This window comes from Dromiciops gliroides, chromosome 3, assembly GCF_019393635.1.
Source record: "Dromiciops gliroides isolate mDroGli1 chromosome 3, mDroGli1.pri, whole genome shotgun sequence".
NCBI lineage: Eukaryota > Metazoa > Chordata > Mammalia > Microbiotheria > Microbiotheriidae > Dromiciops > Dromiciops gliroides.
In genome coordinates, this window is record NC_057863.1 from 651,751,981 (window position 1) to 651,771,464 (window position 19,484).

The 19,484-nt window shown below is 40.9% G+C and overlaps 1 protein-coding gene across 1 annotated transcript; it reads left to right on the forward strand.

Annotated features, from left to right (window-relative positions):
- The first annotated feature begins 4,095 nt into the window (after positions 1-4,095).
- LOC122750396 (sialic acid-binding Ig-like lectin 5) lies at positions 4,096-16,579 on the forward strand. Its single transcript, XM_043997118.1, has 9 exons — positions 4,096-4,201; positions 4,314-4,664; positions 4,815-5,099; positions 5,216-5,263; positions 5,370-5,633; positions 5,759-6,043; positions 13,456-13,561; positions 15,440-15,542; positions 16,391-16,579. The coding sequence occupies exons 1-9, from the start codon at positions 4,096-4,098 to the stop codon at positions 16,577-16,579; spliced, it is 1,737 nt and encodes a 578-aa protein (XP_043853053.1).
- The last annotated feature ends 2,905 nt before the right edge of the window (positions 16,580-19,484 follow it).

Genomic DNA, 19,484 nt, shown 5'->3' on the forward strand with positions numbered 1-19,484 from the left:
TGGCACAGTGGAGAAAGTACTGGCCCTGGATTCAGGAGGACCTGAGTTCAAATCTGGCCTCAGACATTTGACACTTACTAGCTGTGTGACCCTGGGCAAGTCACTTAACCCTCATTGCCCTGCCCCCCCCAAATAAAAAAGAGAAAGAAAAAGAAAAAAGGAAAATTGAAAGTAAGAAAACTATAGAATTAATTAATAAAACTTAGAGCTTGTTTTATGAAAAAAATCCATAAAATAGTGTGATGAGTAAAACTAAATGTGTGGTTGCCTTATTCCTGTCCCCAGCATAGGGAAAACTAGCTAGGCTTTACTTATAAATTAGAAGCTTTAGAACCAGTTTTGGGGCATTAAGCATTTATTAAAGAGTAAAGAGAAAATGGGGCAGATGCAGTGGACAAAGCACCGGCCCTGGATTCAGGAGTACCTGAGTTCAAATCTGGCCTCAGACACATATGACACCTACTAGCGGTGTGACCTTGGGCAAGTCACTTAACCCTCATTGCCCCCAACAAAAAAAAAGAAAAGAAAAGAAAAGAAAAGAATTTTAAATAGGTTAATCAGCAAAGTCAATTGCTCTCAGTCAATCCAATCAATCCAAATCAATCTGGGGCTTTTGAGGCATTAGTAAAAGCCCATTGTTTTCTTACAATAGATAAACCTTTGTTTAATTTGATTTTTAAAAAAGAAAGAAGAAAACCAGATTACCAGTATCAAAAATGAAAGGGGTGAATTCACCACCAATAAAGTGAAAATTAAAGCAATAATTAGGAGCTATTTTATTCAACTGTATGCCAATAAATTTGACAATCTTAATGAATTGGACCAATATTTACAAAAATATAAACTACCCAAATTAACAGAAGAGGAAATAATGTCCTTAAATAAATCCATCTTAGAAAAAGAAATTGAAGAAGCTACCAATGAACTCCCTAAGAAAAAAATCTCCAGCACCAGATGGGTTTACAAGTGAATTCTACCAAACATTTAAAGAATAATTAATTGTAGAAATATGTATAATGTGATTGTACATATATAACCTATATCAGATTACTTGCTGCCTTGGAGAGGGGGGAGGGAGGGGAGGGAGGGAGAAAAATTTGAAACTAAAAATGTTATTAAAAATGTTGAAAACTATCTCTACATGTAACTAGAAAATAATAAAATATATTTATGGGAAAAATAAAGAACAATTAATTCCAATACTATGCAAACTATTTGTAAAAATAAGTGAAGAAGTTCTACCAAATTCCTTTTATGACACAAATACAGTGTTGATACCTAAATTAGGCAGAGCCAAAACAGAGAAAGAAAATTATAGACCAATTTCCCTAATGAATTTCAAGAATGGGAAACATATACCAGGATTGAGACAAGTAAATGTCCCAATTTTCATGCACACACACACACACACAAAAGATTCTGTAAACTATAGCTCAAAGAGTTTGACTTTAATTTCTGGGGAAATCTCTTTCATGCCATTCAAGGGATGATTAGTGAAGATTTAGAAAGGGTAACAGTGATGGTAGAGTCTTGCTTCCTTTGCTCACTTAAGGACAAGATTGGCCTAAGAAACATTTAAATTCTTAAATTTCATCCTAGCAAAGGACTCACTTTTCAATGCAAATGTTAAGAACCATAGGCACAAAATAATAATATCTGAAACTTGTGAAAATCATAAAAAACATTTTTAGCCCTGAGGAGGAGGTATCAGAATAAACCTCCTTTTCTGCTTCTGCACAGAGGTGAGGGTCTATGGGTAAGGAACACTGCATAGAGCATCGTTTTTTTCTATCTCTTAACCAAAGGGATGGCTCTGTGGCAGAGGGTAAAAGTCGAAGATGCATAAAGGATGATGCCATAGGCAAACTAGAAAAGGAAGGAATAGTTTACTTGTTAGCTAGATGGAGAGGAGAGGAATTTATGACCAAAGATCAGATAAAGAACATTACGATATGAAAATGGATTGTTCTGAGGGGCAGCTAGGTGGTGCAGTGGATAAAGCACCGGCCCTGGATTCAGGAGTACCTGAGTTCAAATCCGGTCTCAGATACTTGACACTTACTAGCTGTGTGACCCTGGGCAAGTTACTTAACCCCCATTGCCCTGCAAAAAAAAGAGAGAGAGAGAGAGAGAGAGAGAAAATGGATTGTTTTGATTACATTAAATAAAAAAGGTTTTGCACAAACAAAACAAATGCAACCAAGATCAGAAGGAAAGCAGAAAGCTGGAAAATATTTTTTTATGGCCAGTGTCTCTGATCAAAACCCCATTTCTCAAATGTATAGTGAACTGAATCAAATTTATAAGAATACAAGTCATTCCCCAATTGAGAAATGGCCAAAGGATATAAACAAGTAGTTTTCAGATGAAGAAATTAAAGCTATCTACAACCATATGGAAAAAATGTTCTCAATCACTACTGATTAGAGAAATGCAAATTAAAATGACTCTGAGGTACCACCTCACACCTATCCAATTGACTAATATGACAAAAAAGGAACATTATAAATGTTGTAGAAAATGTGGAAACATTGGAACACTAATGCATTATTGGTGGAGTTGTGAACTAATCCAAACATTCTGGAGAGTTATTTGGAACCAAGACCAAAAGGCTATAAAACTGAGCATACCCTTTGACCCAGCAATGCCACTACTATCTATATCCCAAAGAGATGATGAAAAAGGGAAAAGGACCCACATGTACAAAAATATTTATAGTAGCTCTCTTTATGGTGACAAAGACTTAGAAATTACAGGGATGCTCATCAATTGGGGAATGGTTAAACAAGTTGCAATATGTGAATGTAATGGAATATTATTGTGCTGTAAGAAATGATGAGCAGGCAGATTTCAGAAAAACCTGGGAAGACCTAAGTGGACTGATGCTGAGTGAAGTGAGCAGAACCAGAACACTGTACACAGTAACAGCAACACTGTGTGATGATCAACTATGATAGACTTAGCTCTTCTCAGCAATACAATGATCCAAGACAATGCCAAAAGACTCATGATGGAAAATGCTCTCCACATCAAGAAAAAGAACTATGGAGTCTGAATGCAGATGAAAGCATACATAATATTTTCACTTTTGTTGGTTTTTTTTTTGTTTCTTCTTTCTTTTGGTTTTTCCCTTTTGTTCTGATCCTTCTCTCACAACATAACTAATGTGGAGAAATGTTTAACATGATTTTAATGTATACCCTACATCAGATTGCTAGCTGGCCTCGTGGGGAAGGAAGGGAGAGTGGGAGAAAAATTTGAAGCTCAAAATCTTACAAAAATGTACATTGAAAACTGTTTACATGTAATTGGAAAAATTAAATAAAATACTATTTTTTAAAAAGAAGTTGCAGATGCTGCTGGAAAGAAAAACTTCCTTCCTACTGGAAAAACCACAGTTCTGACTATACAGACCTTCCTTAGCAAGGTGATGTCTTGGCTTTTTAGTATTCTGTCCATATTTGCCATAGATTTCCTTCCAAGGAGAATCCCATCAATTCTACTAGCCTGATTGTTAGCAATGCTTCCTAAGCCCACTTGACTTCATTCTCCAGGATGTCTGGCTCTAGATCAGTAACTACACCATTGTGTTACCTGGGAATGTTAAGATCTTTCTCATATAGCTCTTCTGTGTATTCTTGCCTCCTCTTCTTATCTCTTCCTCTTTTGTTAAATCTCTACTATTTTGTCTTTCCTGTGCCTGTTTTTGCATGAAACTTTCCCTTGATATCTCCATTTTTCTTGAAGATATCTTTTGTCTCTCTCATTGCCATCCCCAGACGCACTTGGATTTTGTTCATACCAATGAACAAGGACCAGATGGAGCCTCCTCACCAGTCTAGGTCAGCATTGCCTACATCAGCAATTTACTTCTACTTCCTTGTTTGTCATCCTGGAGGCAAAACATCTCCAGCTTCCCCTTTGTGGCTGTCTTGGAGGAATCCATTCCCTTTCCCTGGCTCTGTCACAGATGAGCCTCATACAGCAGTCTCCCCTCCCTGGCTCTCAGAACTGCTTGGTTCCTTGGAAGCTGGGCCCCTTTCTCCTTTCATCCAGCGGCTTTCCTTCTGAACAGGCAAACTGACATTTTCCCAGATGCTGGGAGTGGAGGAGGTCCCAGGATGGAGCTGGCATCCCTCCTCCAGTCTTACCTGTTCAAGGATGCTGTTATGTCTGCTCCTGCTACCGGTCACCTGTGGGGGTAAGTAGTGACAGATGCTCAAATTGGGTGAGTAAGGTGGCAGAAGATAGGATAATGGAGGGAGGGGGTCCTCAGGGCCTGAGAAAACCCCTAAGCTTCTCCCTCCCCACAGGGCTTCTCCAAAAAGAGGCAGAATTCAGTCTGAAAGTCTCTGAAAATGTCACAGTTCAGGAGAACCTGTGTGTACAAGTTCCTTGTACCTTCTCCTACCCCAGGAAGGACAAAGCCAACAACTCGATCTTTTTTTCTTGGTTACGGAAGAACAAAAATGAATTAAACCCAGTGGCCACCAATGATCCTCATTCAAAGACACATAGAAGCTATCAAAGCCGCTTCAGTGTTCATAATTGTTCTCTGTTCATCAAGAATGCTCAGAAATTCGATACGGGGCAATACATACTCCAAGTGAAGAAGGGAAATGTAACACATAAGTCTGAGAAGGTGGTATTTGTCCATGTGTCAGGTAAGTGACTCAAGGCTTGGGGGCAGCTGGGAATGTAGAGAAAAGGAGGTACAGAGATGGGGAGAGGGAGGTGAATACAGGAAGGGCCCACTGATGGCATTAAGAGACTGCACCCTTGGGGTAGGACTCACTGCTTCTCTCTTCCTCCAGACCTAAAACAGAAACCAGATATTCAAGGCCCAGAGACCCTGAAAGCTGAGAAGCAAGAAACCCTGATCTGCAAGATGCCGGGGGCCTGTGACAGCAGGCATTCCCTCACCTTTCTCTGGACAGGGTCTGCCCTCTACTCCCAGAGCTCTGGCACCAAGAGCCTTACCTCTTCAAAACTCTCTTTCACTCCCAAACCCCAGGACCATGGCACCAACATCACTTGCCAAGTAACCTTTAAGAGCTCCAACGTGATCTCAGAGAAGACTATCCAACTCAATGTCACCTGTAAGTTCTGGGGCAAGGGCTAGCGCCCAGAGGAGGAAACATGGTGTATACACAGAAGGCTTCTATTTTCTAGCCAACATCTAACCATTTGACAGAGTCACATTTTTCCATTACAGATCCTCCCAAGAAACCAACCATTATGGTTCACCAGGGAAACAGGACAGGTAGGTGTTGGGAGTCAGGGCAGGAGGGCAGTGTGCATCCTGGAGAGAAGAGATGCAGGGGATGCAATGTCTGTCATCACCTTTTCTGGGGCTGCTTTCTCCCCAGGCTTATGGTCCTTGACAAATGTGCCATATCTGCCAGTCTTGGCGGGTGAGTCCTTGAATTTGAGCTGTGCCGTTGACAGTAATCCAGTTGTGTCTCTGAATTGGACCAAGGGGAAGCAAACTCTAGCCTCTTCCAAACTTGCTGCTGCCGGAGTTGTGACCCTGCAGCTTCAGCAGGTGGGACTAAGTGACTCTGGAGAGTACACCTGCAGAGCTCAGGACCCACTGATGTCCAGGAAGGCCTCCCTAGTGCTCTCCGTGCAGTGTGAGTGAGAGAGACTGAGAAGGAAAGGCTTGGCTGGGAGATGGGTGTGGGACTGGGAACTGGGCAAGTGAGGAGGGCAAGAGCATCCTACAGCAAACTCACTTCTCTTCCCTCCTCCCTAACAGACCCCCCAAAGCTGCTGAGCTCCTCTTGCTCCTGGACTGAGGAGGGCTTGCTCTGCACCTGTTCTGTCCAGGCTGAACCAGCCCCTTCCCTACAATGGTGGTTGGGGGAGAACCCTGTGCATGGCAACAGCAGCAATGGTAGCCTCTTGGTGGTGTCCACTACCTCAGGGGTCTGGACCAACAGCAGCCTGATCTTGAGGCAAAAGCCAGATCCTGTCCTCAGCCTTCGCTTTGAAGGGAAGAACCTCCACGGGACCCACAGTCTCAGCATTTTGCTGGTTCCAGGTAGGACCCCAGAGAGGTATGAGGATTAAAAATATGAGACAAAGCTTCTGGGTAATTTAATCATTCTATTAATATGGCTGGAGGGTTATTAATAAAACCAGGTCTATGGCTATCTCTCTCAGACCAAAAGACCTCTTCCTTGTGGCTGGGTCTTGGTTAATACATCCTCCCACCTGTAGGAGGTCCATCCCACAGTACTCAAACCTAATTGCTAAGTGTTATTCAAATCTAAGTGGCTGACCTGACTGGAGATGTGTTATCTTAAAGGGAAGTCAGGGGACACTGATTAAAGTAAAGATAACACCAGGGAAAAATGTAGAGACCCCCACCCAAGGTGATGGGTGCACAATGGTGCCCATCTAGAACTGGCTCATGCAGGCGAAATCTCATCAATAAAGCCCTTCAGTTTATCTAGACAAAAGAATCTGTCTCCACCCAAAGCTCCTTTTGTGGGCTTGGCATTGGCTTGGCCCAAATGGAAAGATTTCATGAAATCTCTCAAGGAGAACTTGCCTTTGAGTGGAGGGAAGAGAGGGCTAAGAAAGAAAGGGAGCTCTCTGGGTCCCCCAAGATATTGATCATTAATAATTATTTCTCGCAGAGGGAATTGATCAAGAGGCTTAGGTCTGACAAGGAATGGGGCTGGAAGGCTGGATACCTGGGTCCCCAGATACCATCTAGTCTAGGACCTCATTTAGAGCCTCCTAATTCATCTCCCAGCCCCTATCTCTTTCCTCTCCAATCTACATATTCCTAAATCTCTGGGCTGATCATGTCACCACCTACTTTAAAAGCTTCAAGGACATCCTATCATTTAAGGACAGAATACTATTTTTTCAAGTGGGCTTTAAATTTTGTGCTTAATTTTTTTTTAATTATGAACTTCATTGACACCTAAAAAAGCATTTCCGTGTGAGTAGGAGACTGCAAAAAAGAGGGCTAGTATATAAAAGCACAAATCTTTATTCCCTACACCTTGATTGTTTAAAGAATATGATAGGGGCAGCTAGTTGGCACAGTGGATAGAGCACTGGCCCTGGAGTCAGGAGTACCTGAGTTCAAATCCAGCCTCAGATACTTAACACTTACCAGCTGTGTGACCCTGGGCAAGTCACTAACCCCAATCACCTCACTAAAAAAAAAAAAAAAAGAATATGATAAGTTCAACATGTTACTTTCAAAGCCTTTCTGCTTATCTGACCATCTGTTCTCTTCCTTTTTGTTCTCTTCCTGACATTCTAAAAAAGGCTTCAAGTGCCCTCTTTTTTTTTTTGAAGGGGAAGTTGGGGGACATATTACTATTGCCTGTCCAAAAAATTACTTTGTATTAATAAGCATGGTCCACCAAAAGAAATCCACATACTCACCCCTGTCTACATATTTGTGTCTCATTCCATATCTTGAGTGCACTGTCCCTCTGTAAGGGGCAGCACAATGGATAGAGTGCTAGGAATCAGGAAGACCTGAATTCAAATCCAGACCCAGACACTAGCTGTGTGACCCTGGGGAAGTCATTTATCCTCTTTTACCATCATATTCTTATTTCTTTTGGCATATTCATATACTATACATCCTGGTCTGTGTAGGAGGTCTAAGACACAACTCCCTCACTAATCTAAGCCAGCCCTTCTTGATTATTTTACTTCTTCCTCCTTGTTTCCCTCCCCAAAGTCAGAACATCCCCAGCTTTCCCAATGTGGCTGCTTTGCAATGCCTATCCCTCTGTGTCTGGGTCTGCCAAAGTTGAGTCAGGTGCAGTAGTCACCAAAAACTTCCTTCCCTACTCCTAGGACCATTAAGTTTCTTAGAAACCCCTTCTTTCCTCATATAGTGGTTTCCTTGGGCCTCTCTCTTCCTGCACTGGGAGACCGACATATTCAAAGATGCTGGGGCTTCAGGAAGCCCTGGACCAGAGTCTGGATCTCTCCTCTAGTCTCACCTCTTCAGAGATGCTGGTTTACCTGCTTCTACTAGCCCTGTTTGGTGGATAGAGGAAATATAAGTCGCAGTAGACAAGCATTGACAGTTGAGGACTTCAGGATCGGGGCAGGGAGTTGGGGGGCACCGAGTTCCCCTTTCCCTCCAGTCTTCCCAGGAGAAGGCAAGAATCATTCTGGATGCCCCTGACTCTGTGACAGTTCAGGAGGACTTGTGGGTCCAAATTGCCTGTAGAAGGAAAACAACCCACCAACCAGATTCTTTTCTAATGTCACTTCTGTTGTAATTCAATCAATAAGTCCTTTCTTTGAGTTTACCCACATACTGTATTAATCTTAGCCGATAATTTGTTCAGCCATTCTGTTTCTTCCTCCTCTGTTTCCAATACTGTGTTGGAATGCTGGAAAGCTGCTATGAATATTCTTAATGCTATTGGGACCTTTCCCTCTTTCTTTGATCCCTTTTTAGGTGTATAAGCCTAGCGATATTATCATGGGGTCCAAGGTATGCACCATCTAGTGACTTTGGGGTACAGTTCTAAATTGTCTTCCAAAATGGATGGTCACAATCTATAGCTCCACCAATTTTGCATTATTAGTGTGCCTGTCCTCCCATATTCCCTTCAACAATGGTGATTTCTGTCATCTTTGCCAATTTGATGGATTTGGGGTTGACTCAGAATTGCTTTTATTTGCATTTTTCTTAATATTAGTAATTTGAAACTTTAAAATATGGCTATTGATGACATTGATCTCATTCTTCCTTTGAGAACTACCTGTTCGCATCCTTTGAACATTATCTATTATGGAATGATCCTTCTTATATATTTCAATTCAGTCCCTGTATATATTTTGGTACTTCACTAAGACTTTTGGGATATGCTGCATATTTACCTTTATAGATTTTTCTTATTTGCACTTCAAAATTTCTCTAAAATTCTGGTCTTGTCATCAGGAAAACTTGAAAAACCTCTATCTCATTAAAAGTTTACTCCCTTCCCCCCCCCCAACACACACACCATATGTTATCTGAATTTCTCTTTTATTTTTGTTTTAGTTAATTATATCTAGTTTTTAAAGAGATACATTGAGGTCTCCAGTTATTATAATTTTGCTTTCTATTTCTCCCCATAATCTGATTCACTTAGCTTTGTGGGATAAATTATTCTGGTTTATGTACCTTTCTCATTTGCCCTCTAGAGTATTGTATAACAAGATCTGCTCTCAATCATGGCAGAAGCTTCCAAGGCTTCTGCGATTTTCACTGTAGTTCTTTAGTATCTGAATTCTTTGAGGGTTTGCAATATTTTTTCTTTGATCTCTAATCTCTGCATTGGGACTATGATATTCCTAGGGGTTTTCCTCTTGGAATTTCTTTCAAGAAGTGGTGAGTGGGGGCAGCTAGGTGGCACAGTGGATAAAGCACCGGCACTGGAGTCAGGAGTACCTGAGTTCAAATCCAGCCTCAGACAGTTGACACTTACTAGTTGCGTGACTCTGGGCAAGTCACTTAAGCCCCATTGCCTCGCAAAACAAAAATGAAGAAGTGGTGAGTGGATTCTTTTTTTATTTTCACTGCACTTTATGGTTCAAATGGATCTGGAAAGCTTATAATTTTTTGAAATATAGTGTATAAACTTCTTTTTGGTTGGAGGGGGGTCATGTTCTTAAGGAACCTGATTTTTCTCAAGTGATCTCTCCTTGACCTATTTTCCAGGTCAGTTGGTTTTTTTACAGCATTTTTTCTCTTACATTTTTTTCTATTGTTCAATCTTTATTTCTTTTATGATACTTGTTGTTTCATGGAGTTATTTTGTTCTATTCTAGTTTTCAGGAAGTCCATTATGTAAGGGGGGTATACAGTTTTCTGTTCTAAACCTTTTCTTCTCTTTCCATTTCTTCCCTCTTGAGCTCTTATTTCATTTTTTTAAATCGCTTGATTCATTTATTAGAGGGACTCCTGTAGACCTCATGGACAATCCATTTTTCTTCCTTGGGTCTATGCTTGCAGTCAGTATGGAATTATTTTTTGCTTTTAAACTGGATATTTGGCCATATCTGGATTCATACTTCTTTATTGTGGTGAATGTGTTCTGCTTATTCATAGCTGTAGCCTTAGTTTCTGAATTGATGCTTCATGCCAGGATGAGTCTCTGTTCCCTGGTAAAATTTTGATTGAGGTAATTGACCTATGGCGGTCTTGACCAGGATCACTTGTATTCCTGCACTGACCTCCACCTTCTGGGGTGTTTCTTCACTTAATGATCTGGGAGATTCATAAAGCTATATATGCAGGGCTTTTCGCCTCCAGTGTCCTTAGATCTGGGCTATCATAAACCCAAATATTTCCATCAAGGATTGATGTCTGCCACTCTTGGCTACTTCAAAGTCAAAGGAATGTGGATTTCTAACTATTATGTTTTGGGGTTTTTTTGGTTTTGTTTTGTTTTTATTACAAGGCTTCTACTCTTGCTATATCTGGAGATGGAGTGAAGCAAGTTTAAGGTGCCCAGAGACAGTCTCTAAGATCCCCTATGAGGCTAGCTTTTCTGTGAGGTTCTTTTTCCTGTTTCCCATGGGCTTCTGGCTTTTCTTTTATGCAGGTCTAGGCTGGATGAAGAAATTTTTCCCAGAAGTTTCTCTTTGAACGTCTTGGTCATTATTTGGTCTGGTGGTATTTTTAGATCATTGTTGGGGAAGATTACAACCACCTCAGAGTAGGCAATCAAATGTTTTTAAATTACATTTTAAAAAATGAAAATCTACCTTCTCTCTCTTCCATCTCCTCCTTCCATTGAAAGAGAAAGAAAAACAAAACTCCTGGTATAGACATGTATAGTCAATCAAAACAAATTCCCTCATTGGCTATATCTAAGGGGGAAATGTATCAATCTGTTCTCTGAGACAATCACCCCTCAGTCAGGAAGTGGGAAGCATGCCTCATTGTGAGTTCTCTGCAACCATGGCCAGTCATTACACTGAACAGAATTCTAAATTCTTTCCAAGTTGTTTGTCTGAGCTATCATCTTAATCAAAAACCTATTCTTTGGTTCTGACACTTCTTCACAATCTGACTCCAGTCTTCCTTTCCAGGCTTATTGCATCTCACTCCCCGTCCCAAACCCCACAACCTATTCAAGCTGCCCTACATACTAACATTCCACATTCCATCTCTATCTCCAAGTCTTTAGCCAGGCTGTTTGCCATTTTGAGAATTCACTTTCTTCCCCAGATCTGCTTCTTAAGAAAGCTCAGCTCAAAGAATTGGAAATCAAAGGAATGGCCATCAATTGGGGAATGACTAAACAAGTTGTGGTATATGAGGGTGATGGAATATTATCATGCTATAAGAAATGACAAGCAGGATGGCTTCAGAAAGGCCTGGAAAGACATGTATGAAATGATGTATAGTGAAGTGAGCAGAACCAAGAGAACATTGTGCACAGAGACAGCAATTTTGTTTGATGAAGAATTGTGAATAACAACTATTCTCAACAACACAATGATCCAAGACAATCCCAAAGGACTATTTTTTTTTTAATTTTATCTTGAAAGTATTTTGAGGCAGCTAGGTGGTGAAGAGGATAAAGCACTGGCCCTGGATTCAGGAGTACTTGAGTTCAAATCCGGCCTCAGACACTTCACACTTACTAGCTGTGTGACTCTGGGCAAGTCACTTAACCCCCATTGCCCTGAAAAAAAAAAAAAAAAAGGTATTTTATTATATTCTAGTTACATATAGAGATAGTTTTCAACATTTGTTTTTATATGATTTCTAATTTCAAATTTTTCTCCCTCCCTCCCCCCTCCCCAAGACAGCAAGCAATCTGATACAGGTTTTATATATATATGTGTGTGTGTGTGTGTGTGTGCGCGTGTGTATGTATATGTGTATATATATACACACACACACACACACACACAATCACATTAAAATATTTCTGCATTAGTCATGCTTTGAAAGAAGAATCAGAGCAAAAAGGAAAAGTCTCAAAAAACAAAAACAAAAAAAGTAAAAGTAGGATGGTTCAATTTGCATCTAGATTGCATAGTTCTTTTTTTTTTTCTGGATTTGGAGAGCATTTTCCATCATGAGTCTTTTGGAACTATCTTAGACCGTTGTATCGCTGAGAAGAGTCAAGTCTACCACAGTTGATCAACACACAATGTTGTTGATACTGTGTACAATGTTCTCCTGGTTCTGTTCTTCTCACTCACAGCATCATTTCATGTAAGTCCTTCCAGGTTTCTCTCAAATCTGCCTGCTCGTTTCTTACAGCACAATAGTATTCCATTACATTCATATACCACAACTTGTTCAGCCATTCCCCAATTGATGGGCATCCCCTCAATTTCCACCACAAAATGAGCAGCTATAAATATTTTTGTACATGTAGGTCCCTTTCCCTTTTTTATGATCTCTTTGGGGAAAAGACCTAATAGTCTTTCTGGGTCAAAGGGTATGCAAAGCTTTATAGCCCTTTGGGTATAGTTCCAAATTGCTCTCCAGAAAGTTTGGATCTGTTCACAGCTCCACCAACAATGCATTAGTGTTCCAATTTTTCCACAGCTTCTCCAACATTTATTATTTTCCTTTTTTGTCATATTAGCCAATCTTAGGTGGTACCTCAGAGTTGTTTTAATTTGTATTTCTCTAATCAATAGTGATTTGGAGCATTTTTTTCATATGGCAATAGATAGCTTTGATTTCTTTATCAGAAAATTGCCTGTTCGTATCCTTTGACCATTTCTCAATTGGGGCCTGAAGGACTATTGATGAAACATACTATCTATTTCCAAAGAAAGAACTGATATTGATGGTACACAGACTGAAGCATGCTATTTTTTAATTTCTTTGATTCTTTTTTATTTTCTTCAAGTTTTCTTATACAAAATTACTAATATAGTAATATTTTACATAATCATACATGTATAACCCATATCTGATTGCTTACTGCCTCAGGGAAGGGGAAGGGGAGGGAGGGAAGGAGGGAAATAATTGGAACCCAAAACTGTAAATAAAAATGTTTATTACTAAAAAAAAAAAAAGATTTCCCCAGGATTATGTAGCCAGAATGTGTCAGAGGCAAGACTGACTCTAACACCTCCATTCAGTCTTTAATTATTATTATTATTCATTGCCAATAAATATTTAAACCCCGCCCCCCCAAAAAAAACAACTCAGTTTAGGTATTACCTTCTACATATGACTTTTCCCACACTCTACTTCCCTACCTCTCCCCCTACAATAACTCTTTCCATCAACCCCACAAACAGAAGAATTAAAAAAAAAAAACCTTGCCTTTACTTTGCAGATATTTTGCATCTATTTATATGTAAACATGTTGCTCCACAGATAGAATGAGTGTAAGTTTCTTGAAGGCAAGACCTATGCCTCGAACAGTGCCTAGAAAGTGTCAAATATATGTTTATTGATTAATTCACACCCCCCCACCCAACTCCCTCTGTGTTCAGATAAAACTACTCCAGACACTGAAAGGAGCATGAAAATGCTGATCATTGGAACTGCCTGTGGGGCTGCTGTCACTGTCTTCTTGGCTCTTGGCCTCCTTATGATTGTGTGAGTATTGGGGCTGAAGAATGATGGGAGTGTTAGAGTGGGCATTTGTAACCTCAAAGTCCATAGCTCAGGAGTTCCCTGTAATGAGTTATTTGCTTCTGGAAGACCATGACTGTGGGTCTCTGTCTCCATGAAAGCTTATGTGACTGATGTGACTTCACTGGCCAATCAACAGTTTTAAAGTAGGCATTCTTAACCTTTTTTGTGTGTCATTGATTCCTTTGATAATCTGGTGAAGACCCTTCTCAGAGCAATGTTTCTGTTTGTTTGTTTGTTTTGGTTTTGGGTTTGGTTTGGTTTTTTGTAGGTCAATGAGGGTTAAGTGACTTACCCAGGGTCACACAGCTAGTAAGTGTCAAGTGTTTGAGGATGGATTTGAATTCAGATACTCCTGAATCCAGGGCTGGTGCTTTATCCATTGTGCCACCTAGCTGCCCCCTAGAGCAATGTTTTTAAATGCATATAATACTAAGGAAAACAATTCTATATTAAAGATATTATTTTTCCCATCTAAATTTCTAGACCCCTGAAATCTGTCTAGAGACTCCCAGGTTAAGAACTCCCAGTCTAAAGAATACATGAAGGGCAGCTAGGTGGTGCAGTGGCACTGAAGTCAGGAGTACCTGAGTTCAAATCCGACCTCAGACACTTAACACTTACTAGCTGTGTGACCCTGGGCAAGTCACTTAACCCCAATTGCCTCACCAAAAAAAAAAAAAATACATGACAGAAAGATCGTTTTATCTCTTGAGAATGTTTTCCAAGGCCAAATGTTGTCCCCCTCTTCCCTAAGGTTTATCTCCTTGGGGCTATGTCCATCAATCAGGAGCTTTGAGACTTTAAGATGGGTAACACTAAGGGTTATGAGTTGGTCCAGTGACAGTAAAATGAATAATGATCAATGTAAAGTTCTGCATGGATCCAAAAAATCAACTGTAGCAGTCCATCCTAAGGGGGCAGGGAGGGAAGAAACTAGACAGCAATTTGTGTTGGGAAAAAACTCATGAGATTTTTAGGGAGTTTTAAGCTCATTAAAATTTAAGATTGTGACATAGCCATTAGAAAAGTTAAAGGGATTCAGGGCTACATAAACAGAAGCAGGATCCAGAATGAAGAAAATCCTAGTCCCCTTTCCTTCAGTCCCAGTCGCCCCACGGCTGGAGTATTATATTCCATTTTGGTTGCCACATTTTAAGAGGGACCGTGGCAAGCTAGAGCCTGTTTAGAGGAGGAGGATCAGAATGATGACAGACCTGGAAACCAGGAAATCACCAGGAAATGAGGCTGCTTAGCCTGAAGAATAAAAGACAGACATAGAGAGTCCATATTAGCCGTCTTCAAATATCTAAAGGGATGTCTGTCACTGGAGGAAAGGAATTAGATTCATTCTATTTGGACCCCAGATAAAGGAGAACAAAGAGATTGATTTCAGCTTCACATCACAAGCAATTTCCTTATTATCGGGGTTCTCAAAAAGGTAGAAGGAACTGCCTTGTATGGGAGTGAGTTCCCCATCGTTGGGATCTTCAACTGAATGCTGAATGATCTTTTCTTGGGCATATGGGAGAAAGGTTTTGGCTTAGCTATTAGTTGGATTAGATCAACCTGAAGATCCATTCCAATTCTCCAATTCCGTAATTCTCAGTCCACTTTGACTTTCAATGGGGTTATCTTCAGAGTCTTTCTAAAGCTCTTTCCTTCTACTTACTAATTATCTGGCTACCCCCCCCCCCAATCTTTTCTCATAAGTGAGTATCATGGTCTTAATCCCAGCCATACCAGGGATCTCAAAAGGTAGGATGAAGAGGGGGGAAGGGGGAGTATATAGAGGACAAGCCCTAAGCCCTGATCACTAATTAATCTTATTCATCTAATCAGGGTGAAGACTCTTAAGAAGAAGTCTGCAAAGTTAAGGACCAAAACATCTGAGTCTGAAGCCAGTGTGGATGATAGGCACCATCCCTCAGAGACCATCTTCATTGTGAGTAACTCAGGTAAAACTGTTGCCATCTCTGCCTTCAAGAAATCCTTCCATGATTTCCAGTGGAAATTTGTTATTGTTGTTATGATTATTCTGCACATTGTGAGTTTGCTTTATTTTATCTTAATGACTAGTCAAGTTCTTTTCTGGGGAAAAAAAAAATCTAACCTGTGACATGGAGATCTAAAGAAGAAAAGAGTTGCCCATGTCAGTATCACAGCAACCAAGGATTTGGAATCCTCCTCAGTCATAGAAGGAATGGGATCAGAGGAAGAGCCACAGGGTTGTCCCTAGTCCCCTTCCCTACCCACCCCCCCACCCACCCCCACCCCCCCACCCACCCCCACCCCCAACCCCCCCTCCCCAGCATGCCCGGTTAAAAGTGGAGGAAACCCCTCAAACACTTAACATTTACCAGCTGAGTGACCCTGGACAAGTCACTTAACCCCAATTGCCTCACCAAAAATAAATAAATAAACCAAAAATAAAAACAAAAAGTGGAGGAAACCATCAAATACATAGTTGGCAGTTGAGATAGTAGAACTGGACCTCTCTTGCCTGACAGTATAGAGTTGACAATGTGGAAGGGTTAGAAAGTCAGCTGTCATGCCTCAAGAGTTCTTAATGTGGCCTGTGAGGAAGAATGAAAAATCTCAAAGGATGGCCTAAATTCAGATGTGCAAAAGGCAGTCCCATCTAGTGGTAAGGAGGGAAAAGGCCAGTCAATGCCAATTCAAGAACAGAAACCATCTTCCAGTTTTTCTTCCCCAAACTCTTCCTATCTCTCCAACCACACTCTTGCCCCAGAGCCCTACTACCCACCCTGACACCATTCCTTCTCCCAACAGAATTTAAATGAGATCTTGAAGTTGAAAAGTTCCCTGAGGCCTCAAACCCATGACACAGTGTGCCCCACCTCTGAGGAGGGACCAGAGCTGCATTATGCCTACCTCAACTTCCAGAGTCTGAAACCCCGAAATCCCCAGGAGTCTGCATATACTGACACTGAGTATGCTGAGATCAAACTTCAGAAATAGCCTTTGTGAGGAAGAGAGTGGAACAGGAACGAGATGCATGGTATTGTTACTGAAAGAAAAGCCACATACGGTGTGAACAGAACTTTACTCTCACAAGCTCATGTTATTTTTTTAAAACAGAAAACAGAAGATCATAATACAGACTGTCAGAGCTGGGAGGGCCCTTAGGAGAGATAATGTCAGAGCTGGGAAAGAAAAGACAACATGGGATGTCAGAGTTGGGAGGGCCCTTGAAACACAGAGGAGACCTCAGAACAGGGAATGTCAGAGCTGGGAGAGGCCTTAGATCAGGGAATATCAGAGATGGAAAGGAACTTAGAATACATAATGTCAGAGCTAAAAGGGCCCTTGGAACACAGAATGTCAGAACATGAAGAGACCTTAGAACAGGAGATGTCAGGCATGGGAGAAACCTTAGATTAGGGAATATCAGAGAGGGGAAGGAACTTAGGACACAGAATGTCAGAGCTAGAAGGACCCTTAGAACATGGAATATGAGAACTGGGAGGGAACTTAGAAAACAGAATTTCAGAACTGAGAAACAACTTAGTACATGGAATTTCTGGGATGAGAGGGAAGTTAAACAAAGAATATCAGGGAGGGACCGGAGAAGACAGAGTGTCCTGTCCAAGCTGACAGGGACCTTAGAACACAATTTCAGGAATGGGAAGGAAGTTAGAATGTCAGGCATGGGGAGGATCTTACAACACAAAATGTCAAGAATGGATCAGGAGGGGGGGCAGCTAGATGGCGCAGTGGTTAAAGCACCGGCCCTGGAGTCAGGAATACCTGAGTTCAAATCCGGCCTCAGACACTTGACACTTACTAGCTGTGTGACCCTGGGCAAGTCACTTAACCCTCATTGCCCTCCAAAAACCAAAAACAAGCAAACAAACAAACAAAAGAATGTATGATAAAATGACAAAAAAAAAACACCAAAATAGCCTTTTGAGTAATTGTGCATGTCCATAAATTTTATCAGTTTTTTTGTTTTTTCAGTTTTTTGGCAGGACAATGGAGGTTAAGTGACTTGCCCAGGGTCACACAGCTAGTAAGGGTCAAGTGTCTGAGGCCAGATTTGAACTCAGGTACTCCTGAATCCAGGGCCGGTGTTTTATCCACTGTGCCACCTAGCTGTCCCCCATGTCCATAAATTTACTGAACAATTGTTCTCCCCCAAACAAAAGCTTTGCATATTGATTTTCATTCTTTCATTCTGTAGTGGCCCAATGGGGCTACTTGATTCTGTGACCTCTTGAAATTCCTGTGAATTATTATTTTTTTTTTTTGCCGGGCAATGGGGGTTAAGTGACTTGCCCAGGGTCACACAGCTAGTAAGGGTCAATTGTCTGAGGCTGTATTTGAACTCAGGTACTCCTGAATCCAGGGCCAGTGCTTTATCCACTGCGCCACCTAGCCGCCCCCTGTGAGTTCTTGATATGATGTGATGCTTCCCCAGTCTACCACTCTATTCAATTACATTCAATTCAACTGAACAAACATTAAGTGCCTACTTCATACTAGGATCGGGGATGGGGGACATAAACAAGAAGGGACAATCTCCTCAAGGAGTTTGCAAGGCACAGGGGTAGATAGAACAAGTATACAGATAGGAATGGAAAAATATATTCAAACTATAAAAAGTCTCATATCATCACCTCATAGGTGTAGAGAAGGAGGTAACCTCAAACTTTATCTGGTCCAGTCTCATAGTTTTACAGATGTGGAAACAGATACAGAGAGGTTAAAGGTCACAAGAAAGGAACTGTGAGCTCTTTGATGTGGGTCTGCAGCTGCTCCATGGGTCTGTTGTCCTTTGATCTCCGTGCTCGGTTCCACAGGAATCCTCAAGGATTCCTCCGAATTCTTCATTTTTGTCATTTCTCACAATCATTCCATTCCATTCCTTTGCTACAATTTTTTCACAATCATTGGGAATCTTGTTTGTTTCATTTATACAATGAGAGTAATTGGTACGAAATATCCTATCTGGGAAACTCACTTCCCCCATTACATAGAGAATCCAAGAGAAAGTGGGCTCAAGCTTAAAAAGCACAAGCAACAAAGGGATTTCACAGCTTTTGATTGCTAGAAATCCTTTTCTTCCATTTGTGGGATGTTGAGGTAGTTCCCCTTAAGCATGGGGAAGTGCTGTCTTTGCTTCTGATGCAAATACCACTCTCTGCCAGTCCCAGTAGGAAATCCAATATCCTCAAAGCTGGAAAGTCCTTCCCCAGTAAAAGGGAATGTGGGGGAAGGAGACCTGACCAAAGCTGGAGTTCAGACCTCTCCTTCCCCCTCAGATGACTTCTCTTTAGGGAGGTACTGGGAAGCAACATCTTTTGATTTCTGAAATTCTCTTTTCCAGTTAACTCAGTGCTTTTATACAGGATGTAAGGAAAACCCCCTAGCAAGTTGGAAGAGACATCTTGCCTGGTATCATTTCATTTCATCAAATGACTTTCAAAGATTTTTGAACTTAGTTTTTTGGCCTACGAATTGATTGATATGTATTCTTAGCTAGTTAAGGTATCAAGGTTAAAATGGTAGTGGGTGTGAATTCATCCAACCATTCTGGAGAGTAATTTGGAACCATGGACAAAAGGCTATAAAATAGTGCATATCCTTTGACCCAGCAATACCACTACTAGGTCTATATCCAAAAGAGATCATAAAAAAAGGGACAGGACCCAAATATACAAAAATATTTATAGCTACTTTTTTGTGTTGGCAAAGAATTGGAAATTGAGGAGATGCCCATCAACTGTGGAATGGTTAAACAAGTTGTGATATTTGAATGTAATGGAATACCACTCTACTGTAAGAAATGATAAGCAGATGGATTTCAGAAAAACCTTGAAAGACTTACATGAACTGATGCTGAGTGAAAGGAGCAGAACCAAGA